At 38.4% G+C, this 22,455-nt stretch overlaps 1 protein-coding gene across 1 annotated transcript in view; it reads left to right on the forward strand.

Annotated features, from left to right (window-relative positions):
• STMN2 (stathmin 2) overlaps nt 1–20,702 on the forward strand; it is a 72,180-nt gene extending 51,478 nt beyond the window's left edge. Inside the window, exons 4-5 of the mRNA XM_072604946.1 lie at nt 6,929–7,120; nt 19,331–20,702. Of these exons, the coding sequence (XP_072461047.1) occupies nt 6,929–7,120; nt 19,331–19,390 (252 nt within the window). The 3' untranslated portion in view covers nt 19,391–20,702. The remainder of the gene's footprint in view (nt 1–6,928; nt 7,121–19,330) is intronic.
• The last annotated feature ends 1,753 nt before the right edge of the window (nt 20,703–22,455 follow it).

Consider the following 22,455-nt stretch of genomic DNA (forward strand, 5'->3'; position numbering starts at 1 on the left):
TCTTTAAGAGAAAGTGTAAAGAGGCTCTTTGTCTTCCCGAATGTCATGGTTAACATTTATTTTCTATAAATATTATCCTCCTGACATTGGCATTACATCAGTGAGCCATTATCTTGCCCTATTATTCCATCCTGCTGACCTTCCATCTTAGATCGATGCCATTCTGATATGCTCCAAGACTGAAGAATTTTTCTCTAAATGAGCTCATTTTAACAGCCCTCAGCAAATTCCGCCTCTGGATTAGGTCTAAATCATCCAAGTCATCAAGTATTTCCCATTTGCAAATAGGCCCTCCGATGTTTAGCTCAGAGCTTTAAGTTAGAGCATTTGCCTTCCCTAAAATGAATGTTCCTCTAGGTAAAAATGAATTTTGATTCCACATCCTCATGTTGAATCATGTCTCATTTCAGCTCAACATTTAAAGGTAACAGAGGTACCAAAATTTAAAACAATTTCCCCATGAGACAGAAGCTGGAGGGCTGAATTCAGAGGATAACAGAAACAAATCCTACCCTAGCAACTAACACCAGAAAATAATAGATGAGACTGCCCAACCCCTGGCCTGCTGTTGGAACAATGAAAGATTTGAGATGATGATAACCTTCTCTCCTTGCAGAGTTATTAGGGAGGTACTCAAGATTGATAAAAAGAAAGACCAGAAAAAGACCAGGGTCTAGGAGTCTTCATTTAGGACGGGGGTTCTTAACCTTGGTACATGAATTTGTTTTCTGAATATTTTCAATAATTATATTTCAGTGTAATTGGTTTTCTTTGAAATCCATTGATTTCATTTTATGCATTTCAAAGTATTACTCTGAAAAGGGGTTCATGACCTTCATCGGACTGGATCATAATAGGGAAAAAAAAAGGTTAAGAACCACTGGTTTATGAGCAAAGTGCTAGTGAACAAAACTCCTAATAAGGTACCATAATATTGAGAAAGGCTTAAAATGCCTCCCATTCTACACTTCACTGCAGATAATGGAGTCCCAGCATGCATTAGACTGTGAACACAAAAGTAGATGCAGACTCTTTCTGGTATGTAAGAGAGGTAATATGAGTAATCCAGAGACATAAACGGTGCCCAGGGAGGGTGACCTGACCTACTTTTCCAGGCCTTTGTTGTTGGCAAGTGAGAATACACTTACAGTCACATTCTTCACTACCTTAGAGCTGAATAAATGTTGTCCAGAAAACTTTGGAGCCTAGGGGAATATAATCTGATTTAGCTCTGAAAAACTATAAAAGTACCAACCCCATTCATAGAGTCAAATTCTGCACACTGGCCAGTGCATAGAATCCCCATTGATCATAGTGGGAACTGCACATTCATGCTCAAAGATTCAATTTGGTCCCACAAGGCTAGAAATCTGAAAATATATCCTGTCACCAACATGTTCTATTAAATTCCTATCCATTTTTCTTCTCATGCTCACTTCCCAGTGTACTTTTCTCACTATTCGACTTTTTTGAATGGGAAAATTAGCATCACAAATATAAAAAGAAAGCAAATTAATTTAGTATTAACACTGAAAAATTAGGAAAATCAGAATAGTTTTGAGTGTCAAACAGTTGTGACCTCATGCATTGGAATGTATACATATACATATATGGATATGGATATGTCCATGTATATATGTACATATATATTTGGTTTCTCTTGTAATCCTGTGTACTTTATTTGATATACATAAAAACATTATTTTGAGTAGAGTCCATAAATTTCACCATTCTACCAACATGAGTCTGACCATGACCCCCCCAAAAAATTATGTGGAGAGTACAGAGGCAAACAGCAGGATTGATTATACCCTGTCCCTTTGACCTCCTATTCCTCTGTTTTTTCTTCCCCACCCCAAGAACTAACACCCTGGATTTCTAGATGGAGAAACTGGCTGGTTCATTCAAAGCATAATTGGAAATCTAACCAAGGTCTTAAGTTAGAGAACTCTCAAAGATCTAAAGCAATTCTGCCTCTGCTTCAAGGATTTATGTTTGATTCAAGAATAGGCAAGGGTTCCAATTCAATCTATCATCCTGAAGACCACTGAATCCTGGTTCTACAACTAACCAAGCCTTCTCCAGAGGGCTGTCCATATTATGACCCAGCCCTAGATTGTACCTTCTGGAGTCAGAGATCAAGGTCCCTTTCCCCTTGACCATTTGCATCCTGGTGTTTGTCTTACTGTGAAACTGCCCTTCGACTTAGCCCCTTTCCCCAGCTCTCTCTTTGTCCAGCAAGGTGATATAGAGGGAGCAAACTACAGTCAGCCTTAGGAGCTCTCTGAGTTCACTAACTGCCTCTTGTTAGTAGACAAGGAGCAAAGACTCTCAACATATGGGACAGTGAGACTCCAACAAGACTACAGTATCATGCTACACAGCAATGACCACATTCAACACACTGAACCAAGTTACTATTTGAGCCTTTTCAAAATGCAGTAATAACAGTAGTAAAGAATAAAATAAAACTTCAATAATTGTGTTATTGGCTTCCTTTGTAAACCTTTGATTTCATTTTATGCATTTCAAAATGTTGCTCTGAAAAGAGGTTCATGACTTTCATCATACTGGACCACAACAGAAAGAAAAAAAGGTTAAGAGGAGCAGAGGACTGGAGGAAGATTCAGACTCAGGTGTTCCTGACTCCCAGCCCAGCCTTCTATCCATGATATCAAAGGCTCTTAACCTTTCTTGTATCATGGCAATCTGGTGAAACCCATGGACAGAATCCTTCTCAGAATAATGTTTTTAGGTGCATAAAATTAAAAAACAGTATTACAAAGGAAACCAATTGTGTTGAAATAGCTATCAAAATCAGTTCATGGATTCCAAGTTAATAAGCCCTGCACTACACCAAGCTGCTTCTTGAGTGCAAGTTTTAAAGGTCTTTTCTATGAGATACAAGAGAATTAGGAAGTGACAGGCCCTTCAAAAGGTTCTAATGATGACAGTTAAAACATATGTAGCAGATAGCCATGATTGATCCCTTTTTTTCTGAGCAAGTTACAGTGGACAGTGTCCTGCATTTGTCAGCCAGTCAACCAGCAATCGTTCATCATGACAAGCACTACGTACTAAGGGCTCAAGATACAGAGAATGGTCAAAGACATTCCCTTCTCTCAAGGACCTTGCAGTCTAATGGAGGAGATGACATGCAAATAACTATGTACAAACAGAATAAATTGAATATAATCAAGAGAGGAAAGACACCAGTGTTAAGGGGCCTCAGGAAAGTCTTCCTGTAGAAGGTGGGATTTTAGCTGGGACTTGAAGGAAGCCAGAACACAGAGAAGAAGAGGAAGGAGAATATCCCGGGCATGAGGAATAGCCAGTAGAAATGCAGAGTTGGCAGCAATATCTTATTGATGAAACAGCAAGGAGGTCAGAGTATTGAATCAAAGACTATGTGGGGAAGGTGAAATGTGAAAGAATATTGGAAAAGTTGGGGGAGGGGAGAACAGGTTAGGAAGAGCTTTGAATACCAAATAGAGGATTCTTTGTTTGATCTTGGAGGTGATAGTGAGCCACAGGAGTTTACTGAGTAGGGAAGTGACATGGTCAGACCTGCGCTTTAAAAGAAAGATCACTTTGACAGCTGAGTGAGGGATGGACTAGGGTGTGAAGAGACTTAGGGCAAGAAGACCAACCAGTAAGAATCCAGGAAGGAAGTGATGAGGCCTTCATCAGGGGGGTGGCAAGATTTCCACTTGGATCCTGGTCCTGTCACCTCTTACTGCCTACATGACTCTGGACCAATCACGTTACCACTCCAAGCCTCAGTTTCTTCATTTGAAAATGAGGGGCTTCACTATATGACTGCTAAGGTCCTGTCCAACTCTAAACCTGTAATCTTTGCTTCAGTTTAACCTTCAATATGCTATTGGTACCTCTCCAGAGATGAGCTGTTTTCATCTTAAAATGTGAGGGGAATGCATTGACGTAAATGGTTTCACTATTTCCATCGTGTTTTGGTATCAAATGATTTCACTATTTCAATAGTGTTTTGGTTTCAAATGCTGTGTTTAGGCAACTATCAGAAGTCTGAAAAATTGTCACTGGATTTGTTTTTCTCCCAGTTAGAGTGTTCTCCGTTAGGGCTTTCAACAACACTCACTACTTAAGTTAAAAGACCAAAAAGTGTCTAAATTAAAATCCAATATTGTTTATCACTGTCATGTATAAGGATTTCTTTTGAAGTGTCAACCTGGAGCATAATCTATGCCTAATATATTCCCAGAAAACAAGATGTTAGTCTAGTAATAAAGATAGGTGTCAGACTCATGTATGACTTTTTCCTTCACTTTGATCTAATGAATTTGTTGACAAAAATGTGGCTAATTATTTTCATGACTTTCCCTACATATTTTTTACACTGTCACCTCTTATTTCCTTTTTTAGTACAATCTTGAGATCATTATATGAGGGAAAAAATACCAATGAGTCAGATCCTTCTGAGTGAATAATATATTCCTTGGGTATAATTTATGTCTTTTCAAAGCTCACTCCTTCTTGCCAACAGGAAAAGCATTCATCATATGAGAGGTCATCCTTTAAAGATCTTTCCAAATGTGTCCAAATGATACCCAAGGAATCAGGAAATGTCTCCCTTCCACATCTAAAAGAAATATCTGTGGTTACAGAGTCCACATATTATGATCTATGGCTTTTTTTCTTTAGGAGCTTAATAAATGCTTGTTCATTGATTGATTTTGCCATCTCATTATGATAGGTTAATTTTAAAACCTTCTAGAATCCAGAGGTTATCTCCTTTCTTCTGTCCCTCTACCATTCCTTCAATAAACCAGCAAGTATTTATTAAGTAGGCTCAGGACTGTGGACAGATAGTTATATAACAAGTGGTCCCTGACCTGTAGGGAACACAAGACTAACACACATAAATGATACATAGCTGTATCAGATGTGTGGTCCAATAAGACTGATGCTACAATCTACCATGGGCAAACCAATTCCATTAACTACCAAACTATGAGGCTCAGACAATTCAGTTATAGGAGTTTATAGAAGGAGAAAATGAGTTCTTATTGCATTCAGAGAGTGGGGTGGGGTGAAGGGAACTACAGGGAGCAAAGAGAAGGAAGCAAGCATTTATTAAGCACCTACTATGAGCCAGGCACCATACTGAATGTTTTATAAATATTACCTCATTTTTTCCCTCACAACAACCTTGTAAGGTAGGTGCTAATATCATTCCCATTTTGCACTTGAGGAAACTGAGGCACATGGTGTTAATAATTTGCCCAGAGTCACACAGCTATATGGGGTTGAATTTGAACCCAGGTCTTCCTGACTCCCAGGTCAGGGCTTTAGCCACTGAACTACCTAGCTCGTTATACCTGTCTCAGAACTTGAAGGGGCAGGTGAGACTTTATCTGGGTTTCAAAGAATGGGACCAGCAGGGAGAGGAGTGGAGGTGAGACAGTTCTGGGTGAAGAAAACAATACAAGTGTACCTATGAGCTGATATATGCGCCTGAGTGGAATGGCTGTTCTTTGATCTTGTCCTAGACCTTCTCCAAATGACTGCCCTTTCCTAGAATGGGCTCCATCCTTCATAAGCTTGTCTCAGCCTATGAAAAACCTTCCGTTCCTTCAAGGTCTAGCTCAGGTGCCACCTCTATCAAGAGCCCTTCCCAGCTGAATGTCATCCCTCTCTCTAGGAATCTGCCAGGCCTCTATTGGAGGCTTCCTAAGAACCCAATCACTTCCTACTTTTTAACCTTTTTTTTAACATTTTCAATAGCGATGAAGATTGTGAATACTAAGGAGTTATCCGAAAAGAGAAGAGGTTGGACTAGATGACCTTAGGAGGCTGGGTAGGATTTAGACAAAGAGGAAAGAGGAAGGGAGATGGAAATTCTGAACAATTCCTGAATTCTAAGCTCAAGCCCTAGTTCTATGAACCCAAAATTGTAATTGTTTTCATCTTTATAGCACCAGAACCTAACACATTACATGTAGTAGGTGTTTAATGTTTGTGGAATTAAATTGAGGAAAGTGTACTGGATTTGGAAATCAGATTACATGGATCTGTGTCCCAACTATGCCATTTACTAGCTATATGATCTTGGGCAAGTCATTTCCCTTTCTGAGCCTGTTTCCTCATCTCTAAAGTAAATTGTTAAATAGTCCTCTAAAGTTCATTCTAGATGTAATTCTATGATCCTATATGGATTATTGAATTGAATTGACTTTATCCTGACACATTCTTTGGACCACACTATCCTAGGAAGAGATAGCCTAGGTGGAGATTCTACTCCAAGCATTCACCTCCTCCAGGGCAATGAATCTCTCATGGAGGTGGGGGATCAGAGGATCCTCTCAGAGGATCCAAGAGAGACACCAGCAGGAGATCTCTTGCCTATGAGTGCTCAAATAGGCATCATACCATCCCAAACTCAAAGTGGAACACTAGACTCATAAAAAAGGGAGAGACTATAAGAGAGCTGTCAGTTTAGCTATTCTCCTTGGTGAGACTAAAAGGCTTCCACACAGCAAGGCATTACAGCTGGCCAAGAACAATGCAGCAGGAAACCAGGCCGGAACTCTCTTCAGTCCTCACCCATTCTTCTTTGACCTAAATGGAATGTTGGCATCCACTGATTAATTAAAGCACTTTATGTTGTATAAATGCCTAACAGCAATGTCTAAAACCTACTCAGCATAGTTTAAATGCCGATTCTTTTAAGATAGCTTGCCCAAAGCAAAAATCCACAGCTGAAAACGCTCTTTCTCCATTTAACGGTGTGCTAGCAAAAGCTCCTAGCAATACCTCACTGAACAGCATTGATGAAGGAGTAGAGAGGGATTATTTCTCCTAAAGCTCTCTCCACCCCAAGTCAATAGCCCATTCTTCTGACAGGTTTGCATTTGGATGATTGTGAACAGGATGTGTTTTTCTCTCTCAGTCTCAGGAGGCCCAGGTGCTGAAACAATTGGCAGAAAAGCGAGAGCATGAGAGAGAAGTCCTTCAGAAGGCTTTGGAAGAAAACAACAACTTCAGCAAAATGGCAGAGGAAAAGCTGATCCTGAAAATGGAACAGATTAAAGAGAACCGTGAAGCTAATTTAGCTGCGCTCATTGAACGCCTTCAAGAGAAGGTAAGTGGGACATTATTCTTGTGAGAGATTGGAAGCTCGTACCTCCAGCTGTTGACATCCAGCGGGAGAAATCTTCTCAGCTCCAAAGCAAATGAGGCAGCAGGCCGAAAGAACTAAAATAAACTCTGCCTCTTTTTCTTGATGGGTCCTCGTAGAGGAAATTCTTTGGATGTTTTTGCTTCTGGGAGATGTTTATATGACCTTGGAATACAGAAATTGCAGAACCACACCATTACCATCGCTGCATCAAGTTGGGGAGAATAGGGGACAGGAAAATGAAGAGATTCATTAAGATATCTAGGAACAAGAGGGAAAATTAGGCTGGTGAAAGCATTTAAATTTGTCTTTACTATGCCAATTTGGGGCTGTGTTGCATAGTAGGTAGAGAGCTGGCCTCAAAGTCAAAAAGACCTGGGTTCCAGTCCCATCTCTAACACATACTGGTTCGTTAACAACGAGCAAAGCATTTAACCTCCCAGCGATCTAGGCAACTCTCTATGGTAATAAGGTGAAGAAAGGGTGCCAATCTGCACTGATAGAGCGAATTTCCTCCCTTAAAATTACTTAAACCATGAAAATCGCAAGTCCAGTCCTTACCTCTATATGCCTAATTATTAAAAGAAGAAGAAGAAATTTAGTATTCAGCAGAATGCTCCTTTCTGACAGCTCTGGAGCCACCAAGCAATAAGACAGGAGAATAGAGTTCTTTCTCTCCTCCACCAACTAGGTTGCTAGGCAACCTTGCACCAGTCACTTTCCTTCCATTTTATTATCAGTAAAATGGTGGGAAGCTTTGGATGAGAGGTCGGGAAAGCAGAACTATGAAACAGAGTGGTCATCCAGAAGGAATATACATTCCTTTTGTGCCTCCATTTCCCTTTCTGGATCTTAATAGCAACAACAACAAAAAATAAAAAGTGGAGAATTACCTTATGTGTTATACTCAGTTCCCTGTCAGAAGGTAAATGTTTGCAACTGGAATGGTAATTGGGTGAGCTCTTCTTTATTCCAAGCGTCTTCAAGCTATCCTGCAATAAATGAGGACTGTATTTACATTAGTGACAGCTTGGGAAGGGTAATATTTGTAAAACCACACACACACACACACACACACACACACACACACACACAGTCCTTTCTCATTCCATTTGCAAAATCATATATCCTCTTCTGCCTACATTTTTCATCTTTACTTCCAAAAGGTGATGAGATTCTTTCTACAGGCAAATTGCCTTGTCTTGCATACTGTAAATCCTTTCCTCTTCCCCTATATGCAGTTCCAGCCCACAGCCTAATGTTTCCAAACCAACTTGTTTCCCTCTTCAATATCCCTCCACATCCTTTACTTGATCTCCTTCCATTATGCACTCTCTTTAATATCCCCCAATTACTACTTCACTCTGCCTTCTGGAATAGGTTCCTGATTGTGGACCTAAGTGCTAGACTGAGCTGCTGCTGTTTTACGGCTTCATCTCACAAGACAGACATTCTCTAAAGATATTCTGAGCTAATGTGGCTTCCTTTAGGCAGGAATATTTATGCACTAATGATCTTCCTGAAGCAATTTCACCATGATCACCATGACTACCTAATGTTAGGTAGCAGATCTCCTGAACAAAAGACAAACTTGAGCCTTGGAAAAATGCACTTGGGCAAATAAGACAGCACTCCTAGAAACACATGGGTCAGCCATGATGATTTTTATACCAGAGGCTGAAAGCAAAGATTCTACTTGGAGTGGGGAAGGGAGAAGACCTCTTTTCAAGATTTAAAAAGCAAAAAACATTCCAAGTGTTAGTTAATTCCTTGCTTACAGTTTAACTCTCATTCTTGACCCTATGTCCTTGAAAGTAAGTTCATTGTGAGCTCATTGTAAATTTTCACTTTGCATTATACTTATATTTCATAAGATTTGACATCTGCCAACAAGACTCTTCTTGTAATGGAAAGTAATTATCATCACTTAGTCTCATGCTTATGGCCATTCCTGTCATAAATCTAAAATAGGAAGGTTTTGTGCTAGGATTAACGGTTTAGCCCAAATGGGCTACTGCAGCAGTTACAGTCACACCAGCATTCCATAGCCCAGCATACAACAGCCATATCTAACAGGACATCTGTTCCTTATCCACGGTATGTGGGAATGATGGCATTTCCCCTTTCTCAGTTTTAGGCAACTATCTCATAAATTTCTGTTTTGTGAATTTTTAGATGCCCTATCAATGCTAGGTGGCACAGCAGATAGAGTGCCAAGCCTAGGAGTCAGGAAGACTCATCTGCATAAGTCCAAATTTGACTTCAGACAGTTTATAGCTATGTGACCCTGGGCAAGTCACTTAACCCCGTTTGCCTCAGTTTCCTCATCTGTAAAATGAGCTGGAGAAGGAAATGGCAAACCACTGTAGTATCTTTGCCAAGAAAACCCCAAATGGGGTCACCAAGAGCTAGATATGACTGAATAATAAAAATTAAATTGATTTTTTTCTAATTGGCACTCTGAACTTCTTTCTTCCTTGAATACATACTACATGAAAAAGGGGAACATTTTCAGGGAGTTTGGGGCCCCTGGTTTACAATATTTTCCTTAATATTTGATAATTTTTTAAAAACTATTCTTCATGCCTCACTCTGTAGGAGTGAATTCACTACTGTCACACTCCTGAAATTAAAAATGAAAAGCACAATAGCTGACACTTATATAATGCTTTATAGATTGCAGAGTTTTTCCTTCAGTATCTCATCTGACCTCCTCAAAACAATCTGGTGAATAAGAACTAAAGATATCATTATCCCCATTTTGCAGATGTGGAAAATGAAGGTCAGAGTAAAGTGACTTGCCTGTAGTCTCTCAACTCATAACTATCAGAGGAAGAATTAAATGCCAGATCTTCCTAAAAAAGTCAAGTCCTGAGCTTATCCACTATGCCATGTTAAGAAAAAAGAAAAATTAAAAAACTAAAAAGCAAATGGTAATAGGAATAATATGGATCATAACAGCCAGGATGATACCTACTCTATTCAAAGTAACTAAATCCTAACTGTTCACTGAAATGCTGAAAGTTAATTAGCACAATTGGTAATAGCATATAAAAATAATAGCAAGCATTTATGTAGACCTTTAAGTTTGCAAAGTACTTTACACTCATTCCCTGATTTGATCTTCACAATTCTGTGAGACAGCTGCCATAATGATCCTTACTTTACAAATGAGGGAACTGAAGCTTAAAAAATCAAGTGACTTGCCCAAAGTCACACAGCTACTAAGTGTATTAAAAAGAATTTGAACTCAGCTCTTCCTGACTTCCTGACTCCAGGTCTAAAATTTAAAAGCATTTATTGAGAGTTGATTATGCGCTTAGCACTTTGGAGTGGGAGGAGAATACAGAGGAAGTACTAGATAACCTCTTGTGAAAGGAGTTTACAGTCTATTTAGGTTTTGCCTCCCTCACTAATTAGAGAAGGCAGCATGGAACAGGGGGTAGAAAGGTGAATCAGAGTGACTCAGGGTCTGCCTCTGTCAGAACCTTTTGTGGCTCTGGGCAAGTCACTCTCTAAGAAATGCTCAAAGATTGTAAATTGCTAAGGAGTTGTTTATGGGCATTGACTGATGGAGTTTCCTCCCAGAGAGTTTCATATATCAGTGACATCATAGGTCTAATTAAGAGAAAAACTTAGTATTAATTAAATATTGACTTGTGCACGACAATCAGAGAAAAATATATACTATGTGATAGGTCCTAACTTCAATACAGCATAAAAGAAGTTATGATGACCCCAACCAAGACCACTCCAGCAGCTACAAGATGGACCCAGATCTAGCACAATAAGAGAGTGACAGTTTCACGTGACCCCCAGCAGATCCAGAGACTGGGAGATTTTTTTAAGGTTCCAACATGGTACAATGGCCATGGTTCAAATCCTACCTCTGATACTTATTACATCTACAATCTTCAGCAAGTCAATTAACTTGCTCATCAACAAAATGAGAGGGTTGAACTAGATCACAGGTATCAAGAGGTATCAGCTCATGTCTCACAAGCAGGGGAGTGGCCAGCCAGAACCAGATTAAAATGTAATTGGGATATCTTTAACCAACATATAGACAACATAGATGAGACAATATAGATCATGTTAATTTTTGATTTTCTAAATCAATATGCAACCTGCAATGATTTGTTTTTGTTTGAGTTTGACATCACTGGACTAGATGACATCTGAGGTCACTTCACAACCTAGTCCTATGAATTGAATTTCAAGCCCTGGCTTGATTTCCCCATTCCATCCAGGCTAAAGCCTGATAGAGTGCTCTAAATAAGGCTAGGTAGTCAATTCATATTGTTGACTGACAGAAACCCAAAAGTCTCTCAGGACCCCAACTAAAGTAGCATGTATCCATCAAATAAAGGCCCCCTCAGCAGATAAGCATTCTCTCTTTGGCGGCCACAAATTATACTGTAATATCCATTAGTTTCGTAGTCATTTCTTTTTCTGCCTCAGAAGGAAAATGTGATACACCCTTTTACTTCATCTCTTCTAGTCATGTAATTTATTAAAATGTTTAATTCTTTACACAGAAGAGGATCAGATTTGGAGGAAGGTAGATGAGAAGCACGTTTATTAGGCTATGGCACAAAGATTCCTTCTTCATGCTGATGTCTTCGTATCACTAATTGATATATTTGAAATCAGAGTTCAAAATTTAATTGACAAGTCACAATTAGTGCCTGTACAGTCTACTTTGGCTTAATAAAACATATTACTGTTCTTGGAATCCTGAGTTAGAAGAAACCAGAGCCCACCCTAGCCAAATCCTATCTACATCCTGAGTCTGCTAGAAGATTTTCTACGATAGATAACTCCCTCTTTAAGGTTTTTTTCCCTTTATGATAAGCCAAAATCTCTTTCTCTATAATTTTCACCCATTGGTCCTATTTCTGTCCTTGGTGGCCAATAACAAGTTTAATCCCTTTACCCATGATAAGCCATTAAATATTTGACAGGCATCCTGTCCCCACTAAAGTCTTCTCTTTTTGAGCCTAGACATCATTATAATCATGACGTTATCTACTAGTCTTGTAACCTTCTCAAAAAAGAAAACGAGATCAGATTTACATGATTTCTTGTTAATAAACTCCTGTTGACTCTTAGCAATGACATCCACTTTTTCTAAATGCTTATAAGCCACCCTTTCAATAATTCATTCTAAAACTTTTACAGATATCAACCTACATTTTGGAGGATTTGTTCATTCAGCATTTATTTATTAAACACCTACTACATGCCATGCTTTGTGGTAGTCACTGAGAAACTAAAGACCAAAACAAAAGCCCTGTCCTCAAATAGCTTACATCTATTGAAGGTTACAATATGTATGCAGGAAAAAAGATACAAACTATATACAAAGGAATTTCCACAAGGATGACTCTGGCAGCTAAGAAGGTTGCTAGGCCACTGGAACTTCATGAGCAGGGGAGTGACATGGTCAAAGTCTAAGATGGCAAGGGTCGTTCATCTCCATGGTTTCCATCATCTTTGTTTTGCCAGTTAGTTCTTCCTGATTAGTAAGAATAAGGTCCAAAACAGAAGTTCCTCTCATCACTTCCTTCTTCTCTGAAAGCCGCGTAAAGAAAGAATTCATTGGCTGCTCTAATTTTAGCACAAAGAAAGAACTCCAAAGAAATGTTCAGATAGATGAAGTCACCTGCCATAACTTTCTGCTCTTAGCAATGCAAATGAATCTATGATATCTCCAGGAAGAAGAGGGAGGTGGGAATTGGACCACTGTACAGGCTGCCCTGGAATTGCTCCTTTCAAGACTGGTGGCTAGTGTGTGACCTGGGGCAAGTCATTTCACCTCTTTTTGCCTCAGTTTCCTCAACTATAAAATGAGGATAATAATGGTGTCTAGCTCAGGGTTGTTATGAGGATCAAATGAGAAATTTGGTCAAAAAAAAGTAGGTAATATACAAATGTTTTTTCATTTCTTTTCCTTTTTATTGGTGAGTATCAGACGTGGTTCATGGGTTGAAGTTACTTGTTTCAATGGACCAAGGTTAAATTTCTCACCATTTCCTCAGTGATATGGTGAGGAATAGAATACAATATGACCCCTCCTCCTAACCTTCCAAAAATAAGAAGAGTGGTAACTACATAGCATAGTTGGTAGAGCATTGGACTTGGCTTCAGGAACACCTGAGATCAAATGCCACCTCAGACACTTACTTAGCTGTGTGACCCTGGAAAAGTCACTTAAACTGATTTTAAGTTTCTTTATCTATAAAAATGAGGAAAATAATAGCACCTACCTCTTCCTTGTTGGGAAGATAAAATGAGATATTTGTAAAGCACTTTGCCAACGTGAATATTAGCTGCTACTATTATTATCGTTGTTATCAAGAATGGAGACCTTGCTGAATATACTACTTAGTGCCCAGACATGGTTGAGGGATCTGTTGTTCCTCCTGAGCCCATCGAGCCTGAGGGCTGCCAGGATGACCCGTCTCTGATTTTGGAGGCAAACAGCAATCTGCCCTTCAGTAGTGCCAGGAGCAAGGAATCCTAACAGCTTTAATACAAGCTCTGAGCAAGTTCACCAAGGTTCCTTCTCCCGTTCATAGCCAAAGGACTTTCAGTCTAAGTAATCACATTTAGGTGTCCCATGGAAATGTTAAAAATTAAATGTTTATATAAATTAAATGCAAAATAAAACAAACGATTTACTTCTGATTGTTCATTCCACCTCTAATCATGTAGCCACTTCTAATAGAGAACATTACAGCTGTTGTTACAGCGGTAATAGCATCATACACTATGATGTAGCAGCAATAATAAAACTAAATATTTTCTGTGAGAAAATAAAATTCAGCCATGTTTTCCCCAGGAGACAGCTTGGAGCTCCATCCAGTTACCTCCGCTTTCTATTTATAATCACATATCCGCAGTTAATAACAGAAATAACAATAATAGCTTCATTTGAATAGTACTTTATGTGCATTATCTCCTCTGAGCCTCACAACAATCCTGTGAAGTAAAAAGTGTCAGTGTTATCATAGCAGGGAGAAGAGAACTAAAGCTGAGAGAAGTAAAGTGCCTTTACTTAGTGTTGTAGCAATTAATTGAGAGCAAAGCTGGGACTCAAGTCTAGGCGTCCTGATTCCAGTGGCTGGGCTCTATTCAAGGTAGGTAAACCATGGTACTTTGCTGTAGTAATAGCTATACTTTCTCCAAGCTTGAATAAAAAAGTCAGATCAGCAAGGATTTATAAAGCACCTGTTATGGACCTGGCCCTGTGCTAAATGTTAAAGATACAAAGAAAGGCAAAAGAAACAAACAACCAAAAAAAACCCAACAACCCACCATCAAGTTCCATCAGCTGTAGCCAACATTTTTTGTGTACATCTTGGCCTTTTCGTCCCCTTGTCATTTTTTTTTCAAAATCTTGCTTAGATGTTAAAAACTACCCCATCATTGCCATTGAATATGCCATGAGAGAGTAATGAAACTCCTCAGAAACAGATGGCAGTGGTATCCAATATTCAATATGGACAGATATAGGAATTAGAACCGTGACTTCATTTGTGTAGGTGAGAAAACTCCCAGTACAGATGCAGGTCAGCACGTTCTCTGACATATATAGTCTTAAAGAGCTGCCAAAGGCACTGAGAGGTTAAGTAATTAGCCCAGGGTAACACAACCAGTGTGTGTCAGAGTCAGTATGCGACCACAGTTCCTCCTAGTTTTGAGACTCACTCTGTCTTATTGCTTCTCTCCAGTATCCCCTCTGAATGATCCAAGTTTCATAGTTCCCTTGCAGGGTTGTGTTGTTTTTTTATTTCTTTGTCATCACAAATTAAGAAGCCTAAAAGAGCAAACTAGCATGATTAACTATCATTTCTGTAGCTGTATGTAGGTAATAAAATGAATAATAATGGCTCACAGTCAGACAGCCTTGCAAAGTGTTTTATACTCATTACTCCTGATATGCCATTCATGATACAAGCTAGTGTCATCTTCAGGATATGTGGATTTGGCAGAGCAGTCCATAATCTATGTATCATTCTGAGTTTGCAGTTCGAGTATAAATCAATAGCATGAGGAACTTTGTAGGTCCCAAGGATTTCTGTTGATAGACAACCTATTGAGCTGAAATAGAATCATAGAATGTTATAAGCTGAAAATCACTTTAAAGGTGATTTTCATAATTTTACAAATGAATTAACTAATACCAGGAGGGGGTCTGTGATATATTCAAGGTAACACAACTCATTGGTGTTTGACCCAAAACCAAAATCCTGGGTTGTTTTTTTTTTTACTTTTAAACCTAATGCTTTTTTTTTATTATTATATTAAGCATTCTTGTCAGTACAAAAGTTCAATGTAACTCTAGATTCCAGATCTTTTATTATATCCTTGGGTACAGATTATGCAAAGAATAACCAAAACAAGCTGTACCACCCTCTTTCATTCCATTGATGATGGGAAATGAATGTGAAAAGATCTCATAAACTATGACTTTGATGAGCTTTTTTCTGGTAGTCAAACGTCCTTGATTGATTGACAAATATTTGTTAAGTACCATGTTTGTGTGTGTGTGTGTGTGTGTGTGAGAGAGAGAGAGAGAGAGAGAGAGAGAGAGAGAGAGAGAGAGAGAGAGAGAGAGAAAGAGGGGCGGAGAGGAAGGGATGGAGGGAAGTGCAGGGTATACAAAGACAAAAAATGAAACAATCTCTACTGTTACTAAACTTGTCATCTTATGGGATCTAGTCTTCATATCAAATACTTTAGTAGAATCCAAGATGAATCGAAAAGATAATGCTGCTCTATAATTCCCTACTGGCTGCATAGAATGAGGAGGGGGTGTGGGGGAATGTTCTGCTCCACTTGAGTTCATAATTTCAGTAGTACAGAAATGATAAGATAATTCAGGATCCATCTCTGAAGAAGTCTGGTCAGGAATTTACCACCAAAGGAGCCATGAAATATCTGAAAAGAAAGAAAACAATGCTCTAGAAACGCAGGCTTAATTATAATCTGACCTTTTCCTGCTGCTTTTCTAGCTCACAGACCATATGTGTTCATCGCTGTGGCAAACAAAAGTTTTCTTTCTTCAGCTAATTTACAGCTTTATAGGGGGGACTCTCCAAAAAGTATTAAAATCACTCAAGCTGCTTTCTTAGCAGACTAATTATAAAAGTTGCTGCCATTTATAAGGACCTTTCAGATACTGTCCACAAAAGGCATAGCTGCCTCCAGGAAAACAAATGGTAGTTTAGGGTAGTAATATGGATCCACTAGCTAAACTTTCTGCAGGCTTGAAGAACAAGTCAAATCAGCAAGTACTATTAAGCACCTGCTGTGTGCTTGGCACTGTGCTAAGTGCTGAAGATACAAAGAAAGGCAAAAAAAATAAAAAGGTCCTTACCTTCAAGTCCACAGTCTAATGTGGAAGAAAATATGCAAATAACTATGGACAAACAAGTTATACAGAGGATTAATTAGAGACAGTCAACAAAAATGGATGATTGTACTCAAATCATGTCAACTGTTTTCTTTTTTACAAAAATATAACAATATAACAAAGCATTTGTCAATATTTAAATATAACAATTTAGAGCAATCTTGGTAAATATCCAGTAGCCTAAATGCAATTTTGTGGCTACCGCTTTAGTCAGAAGCACTATTAATACCTATGAAGCTGAACACAAACTAAAATGAAGGATTTCTTTTAAATCATAGGTAATATGATTTCTGAGCTTGAAAGGATTACATCGTTACCATTATTATCTTAATGTTAGGGTCCTGAAATGAAAATGAATAAAGAGGTCCCTTTAGTAATTGTAAAATAAACAGATCTCAGCTTTATTTGCTAATACCTTTCCACCCTAATTCTTTCCCTTAAAAGTGAGGTATACATATAATCTGTTCCTGTCACATTGTTTCACAAGAATTTTTCATTTCTTTAAAATGATGGTGATATATGTGTGAATATATGTAATACACATATGCATACATATGCATTTCACCATCATCGTACATTATATTTATGTAGATTTGAAAGCTCCATGGCATGCTATCTCTTTGGCCCTCACAAGAGCCCTGCGGTGTAAATAAAGAAGATATTCTTATTCTCATTTTGAAAATGAGGAAAATGAGGCTCAGAGAGGAAAAAATCTGTATCTCTGCTACTAATGACTTAAGACCTGGGCAGATCATTTAATTTGTCCTTCATACCATCATCTTCAACCGGAGAGGCTGAACTGGATGAACTACGTTTTTCAAGCTCAAAGATTTAAGTTATCCCAAATCATGGGACTAAAAACTCACAGAAGCAAAATTAGAACTCAAATCCTCTATGTCCTTATCCAGGGTTCCTTTCAGTAGATCATACCTTCTTGTGGAATGCAAGCTACCCTGATTCATAGTAAATTTCTTCCTTCTGTTATCCTTTCCTTCCTTTCTCTCTTCCCTTATTTTTCCTTCTTTTTCTTATTTCTTGCTTGCTTGCCTTCTTTTTGGTTTCCTTATCTCACTAGGCTGGAAATGCAGTGGGCTCTCACAGGCCTGATCCCACTACTGATCAGCATAGGAGCCTTGACCTATTCCATTTCCAACCTGGGCCCTGTTGCCTCTCTGTAGGCAGCGCCTTGTTGCTGTTGGAATCAGTGCATCTGTTGTAGTACAGTCTACCTGATTGGCAGCTCATAACACCTGAGCTCAAGTGATTCCCCCAAGTGGCATTCAGAAGACACAGAGATTGGAGAATTAGAATAAGAATAAGAATTAGAATTAGAATAAGATAGAGGATCATTGTATATAATTAATATGATTATAACATCTGGCTCTAATATAGAGATATAGATAGCTCATTAAAGTAATAGTGCTTTCTTTATGTGGCTATGAAAATGTAATTAAATAAAAAATCTGATAAAACAGATGGTTTCATGAGTGTGCATCCACATAAGAATAAATCTATAAAAACACATTGTTGTCATTGTTATTGATGAAGGGATCACAGGATTTAGAACTAGAAGGACATTAGAGATTATGCAGTGTCACCCATTCGTTTGTAAAAGGAGAAACTGAGGCCCAGTGAGAGTAAATAAATAATGTGTGCAAGGGTCACATAAGGAGAAATAGCAGTTCACTCAGATATTAATAGTTATGGCACAAGTGTATACAAATAGTATGACATTAAATTCGACAGATTTCCCAAAAGTTTATATTGAATTAGAGGAGGGGAAAAGGGAGTAAGACTGTTTCCTAAACATCTTCCTATGCTAATCCATAAAACATATTCTATATATAGTTCCTAAGTCTGGTGAGATCACAGGAATATAGTATAAATTTTATAGATGGATAGATATAAATATATAAAATAAATTTAAATGGACTTTTGATGTTATCTAATCCAAGTCCTCCACTTAATAAATAAGAAATCGGAAGCTTAGACAGATGAAGGAATTTACCCAAGGACACATAAGTTTTAAGTGGCAGAATCAACTTGAACTCAGTTCCTTTGATTCCAAATCCAGTATTCTTTCTCCTAGGAGAGAATTTGCTTACTGTGAGATGGATTTCATTAGACCCAAATTTTCATTTCTTTTGAAATTGGCTGGATAAATGGGACAGATACATGTATTGAAAGAATAATATGTCATTTCCATATTTCCAAATAATTGAAGCTTAAAATGGAACAGAAAAGTATTTGATAATTCTTCTTGGGTGACATAACAGCCTTATGACATTATAGGATCAAAGAACTGGAGACAACCTCAGAATATCTATTCATAGAGTCATGGAACTGGAAGCGTGTCTATAGCACTGTAAACCAAAGCTTCTTAGCTTTTATATGTCATAGACCTTGTGGCAGTCTGATGAAGCCTATTGGCCCCCCTCAAAATAACATTTTTACATTCATAAAAATAAAAGATGTAGGATTATAAATAAGCCATTTATAGTGAAATGTGGTTACCAAAATATATACATATTTTTTAAGGTCCATGGATCCCAGGTTTAATCCCTGCTCTAGTCATGTGATCACATCCTTAGAGAATTTTGAAGCATAGAATGTTAGTGTAGAAAGTAGAAAAGTAGAAAAGAACCTCAGAGATCCAATTCCCCTTATTATACAACTGATGGAATTAAAGCCAGTACTATTTCTGCTACACGATGCAATCTCCTTATGACATTTTTCTCATTGCTGTTTTCCAGGAGAGGCATGCTGCAGAGGTCCGTAGGAACAAGGAGCTGCAGGTGGAACTGTCTGGCTGAAGATAATGGCAGACATAACATATCCCCATCTCTAGTAAACTCCCCTGCCTATATTATAATGGATCACGCGATATCAGTATGGGAAAATGTATGACATGGTTTAAAAAAAAAAAAAGAACTCATTATAAAAAACAAACAAAAATAAAAACAATGCAGTCTCTTTGCAGAATGATTTGCTTGATGTTTAAAAAAACCTTGGATCTTATTTTGTAAATACTTACATTTTTGTTAAAAAATACAAGTATTGCATTATGCAAGTTATTTCATAATCTTACATGTCCTGTAACAGGCTTTTGATGTTGTCTCTTTCCACTCAATTGAATTTGCTAGGTCTGTTCTTTTGGAAGCTCCCCACGTCCAACTCCATTCCCAGCACTTTTCATTCCAACGGAACAATGAGGTCAGTAGTAGGTTATGGTGCTAGAGACCAATCATGCCTAATTGCCTAGAATGCTTCATAATCTCTGAGCTTGGTTAAGACAATAACTAGATCACAGGTATTGTGACTCCACCTGGAAACCATCCAAATTAATAGCTCTTTGACATTTGTATGCTCATAATCTATTTAACAACCTAGAGACAACAGAGTAATTCTAAGACAGACAAATTGATAATCTTCTCATTCATTTCTGCTTCCGTTGGGTTATGAGCAACAAATGTGATTTCAAATTTAGAAAAGGGATGGATGGAAAGACAGCTGAGATCGATTTAAGTAGAAGCAAAAAGCTGAATGTTATAAAGTGCTGAACATGGCAAAGTCTAAATGGTACAAATGCAGCCATAAAACATTCTTCATAAAAGTGGGCTTAATTCTCTAGTTTAAGTTCTTTTGATGGAATGAATTAATTAATGTGTCAGGTGGCTTATTTGTGGATGCCATGATTGATGATGTTCATTTTTATGCTATTACCTATAGTACAAGTATGCTACTGAATATTTTTCACCTTGGAACCTGTGAGCTGGTTGTTGCATTTAAAACATATACACACTTACATGTACACTCCTACACACTGCTGACTTCCATTCAAAGCTGGCCTTTCCATCAGTGTTAGGGGACCCTGCGTCATTTAAAAGAAATCTCTAACCATGAGGGCTGTAACAGTTAGAGGGCTAGATAGGCACTCGCTGCCAACTACGGGACTCACCAAACACACCCACTCAAAAATATTCGCAGTTTTGAAGTTGTTTCCCCCAACCCCACCTCTCGAAGGTTGCTGCCTGCATATTCTCCTCTTCATTAGTGCTATTTTCCTGTATGTCATTGTGAGCAAGCTGTGATTAATAAAGAATTGGGGTTCTGTGAACTGAAAAAGGTCTGGTCTGTTCTCTTGCTGCTTCAGTGGTGTGATAATCAGATACTGGGGGCCATCTCCAGTCATCCTGCTCTATATCTGGTCACTGGACCCAGATGGTTCCAGAGGAGAGAGTGAGACTGGTGACTTTGCACAGCCCTCCCTCACTTACATCCAGTCCACCTGCAAGTCATAGTACCACCTTCCTGATGTCATGGTCCCCTTCGAGAGAACAAACAACAATAATTGGATAATTAAATTTCCAAAGGGCAGCCAAGGAAGAAATGGAAGCCCCATTGAGTCACATTCCAGCCCAGCAGAAAGCACGTCAGTAGATAACGTTTCTCCTAGAAGCCCCTTTACCAGGAAACCCTGACTCATCAACCCAAAAATAAAAAAATAAAAAAAAATAAAAATAAATAAATAAATAAATAAGTCCTGAATAAGACCCACCAACACTCATTCCCATGGTTCTGAAAAGTGTTATCCCCTTCCAGGTCTCCCATGAGAATCCCATTAACCACATCAATCAATCAATAAGAATTTATTAAGCACTTTCTAATGATAGCTACTATTTAAATAGAAATTTAAGGATTTGAAATTCCCTATATTATCTCATTTGACCCTCACAACAACTCTGTAGAGTAAGTGCTATTATTATCTCCATTTTATAGATGAGGAAACAAGCTAAAAAAGGTTGAGTTGCCCAAAGCCACACGGCAGGATCTGAAAATAAGTCTTCCTGTCTCAAAGTCCAGGACTCTATATATATGCTACCAGGCTCTTTCCATGTGGCAGACACTGTGCTAGGTGCTGTGGGTTCAAATACAGAGAAGGAAAATCCTGAAATGGGGACCATGAGGCAAGATTTCTCAGGCTTTTCCATAAATTCTTATTCCTACGTATCAAGACCACTCTGACCCTGTAAAATATTGCCTTTCTTACATCCTTGTAACAAGAATATATTAGCAGAATTCTGGTTAATCACAGGGATTTTAAAAGCTAGAGAAATCTTATGCAGAAAAGCATAAATTATTAAACAACATAAAAATATGAATAATTGAGTTCATCCAATTTAGGATGCAGACTGTGACTGGTCATTTTACAGCTAAGAATAGAGGCTCAAAGAGGTAAATTATCTTGCCCATGATCCCACAGCCAGCAAATTTCAGCACTTACTTCATCTATGGAGCTTCCCAGGAAGGGAGAAAGAAAGGAGGAGAGAACACCAACCACCGTGAGTTTAAGAGGCACATGATCAACCATTCAAAGAACAAGGTTTTGCTGGGCTCCTACTGTGCTCTCCACTTTGTAATCTGGGATAGTATGAGTCACTGAAGTTTATCCTTTAATCTGTTTGGTTTCTGGAAGCCATGAAAGTACATGCAGAGTCCTAAACAGTAATGAATCCAACCCTAAATGCACTCTGCTCTTTCCCCAAAACCTTCCCTTTTTCAACCTTCATAATTACATGACCTCCAGCACAACCATCATCATCAACATTAATTAGTATGTGAAGAAGTAAAGATTTCTGAAAGAAAGAGCTCAAATGTAGATACTCCGGAGTTATACTAGGATGTCCTTCAAAAGCTTCAACAACTATCTAAAGGGATGAAATTCTTCAACCTCAGAAGACCCAAAATTTCATCATTATAGGTACTCCCCATCTTCATCTCTATAAGTTTAAATAGAAAAAAAAAATCATCCCCTAGGGGCCACTCTTCTGGGACCACACTCAAAGCTTTTCCAAGATAGATAGCACATGGAAAAGTG

This window comes from Notamacropus eugenii, chromosome 4, assembly GCF_028372415.1.
Source record: "Notamacropus eugenii isolate mMacEug1 chromosome 4, mMacEug1.pri_v2, whole genome shotgun sequence".
Classification (NCBI taxonomy): Eukaryota; Metazoa; Chordata; class Mammalia; order Diprotodontia; family Macropodidae; genus Notamacropus; species Notamacropus eugenii.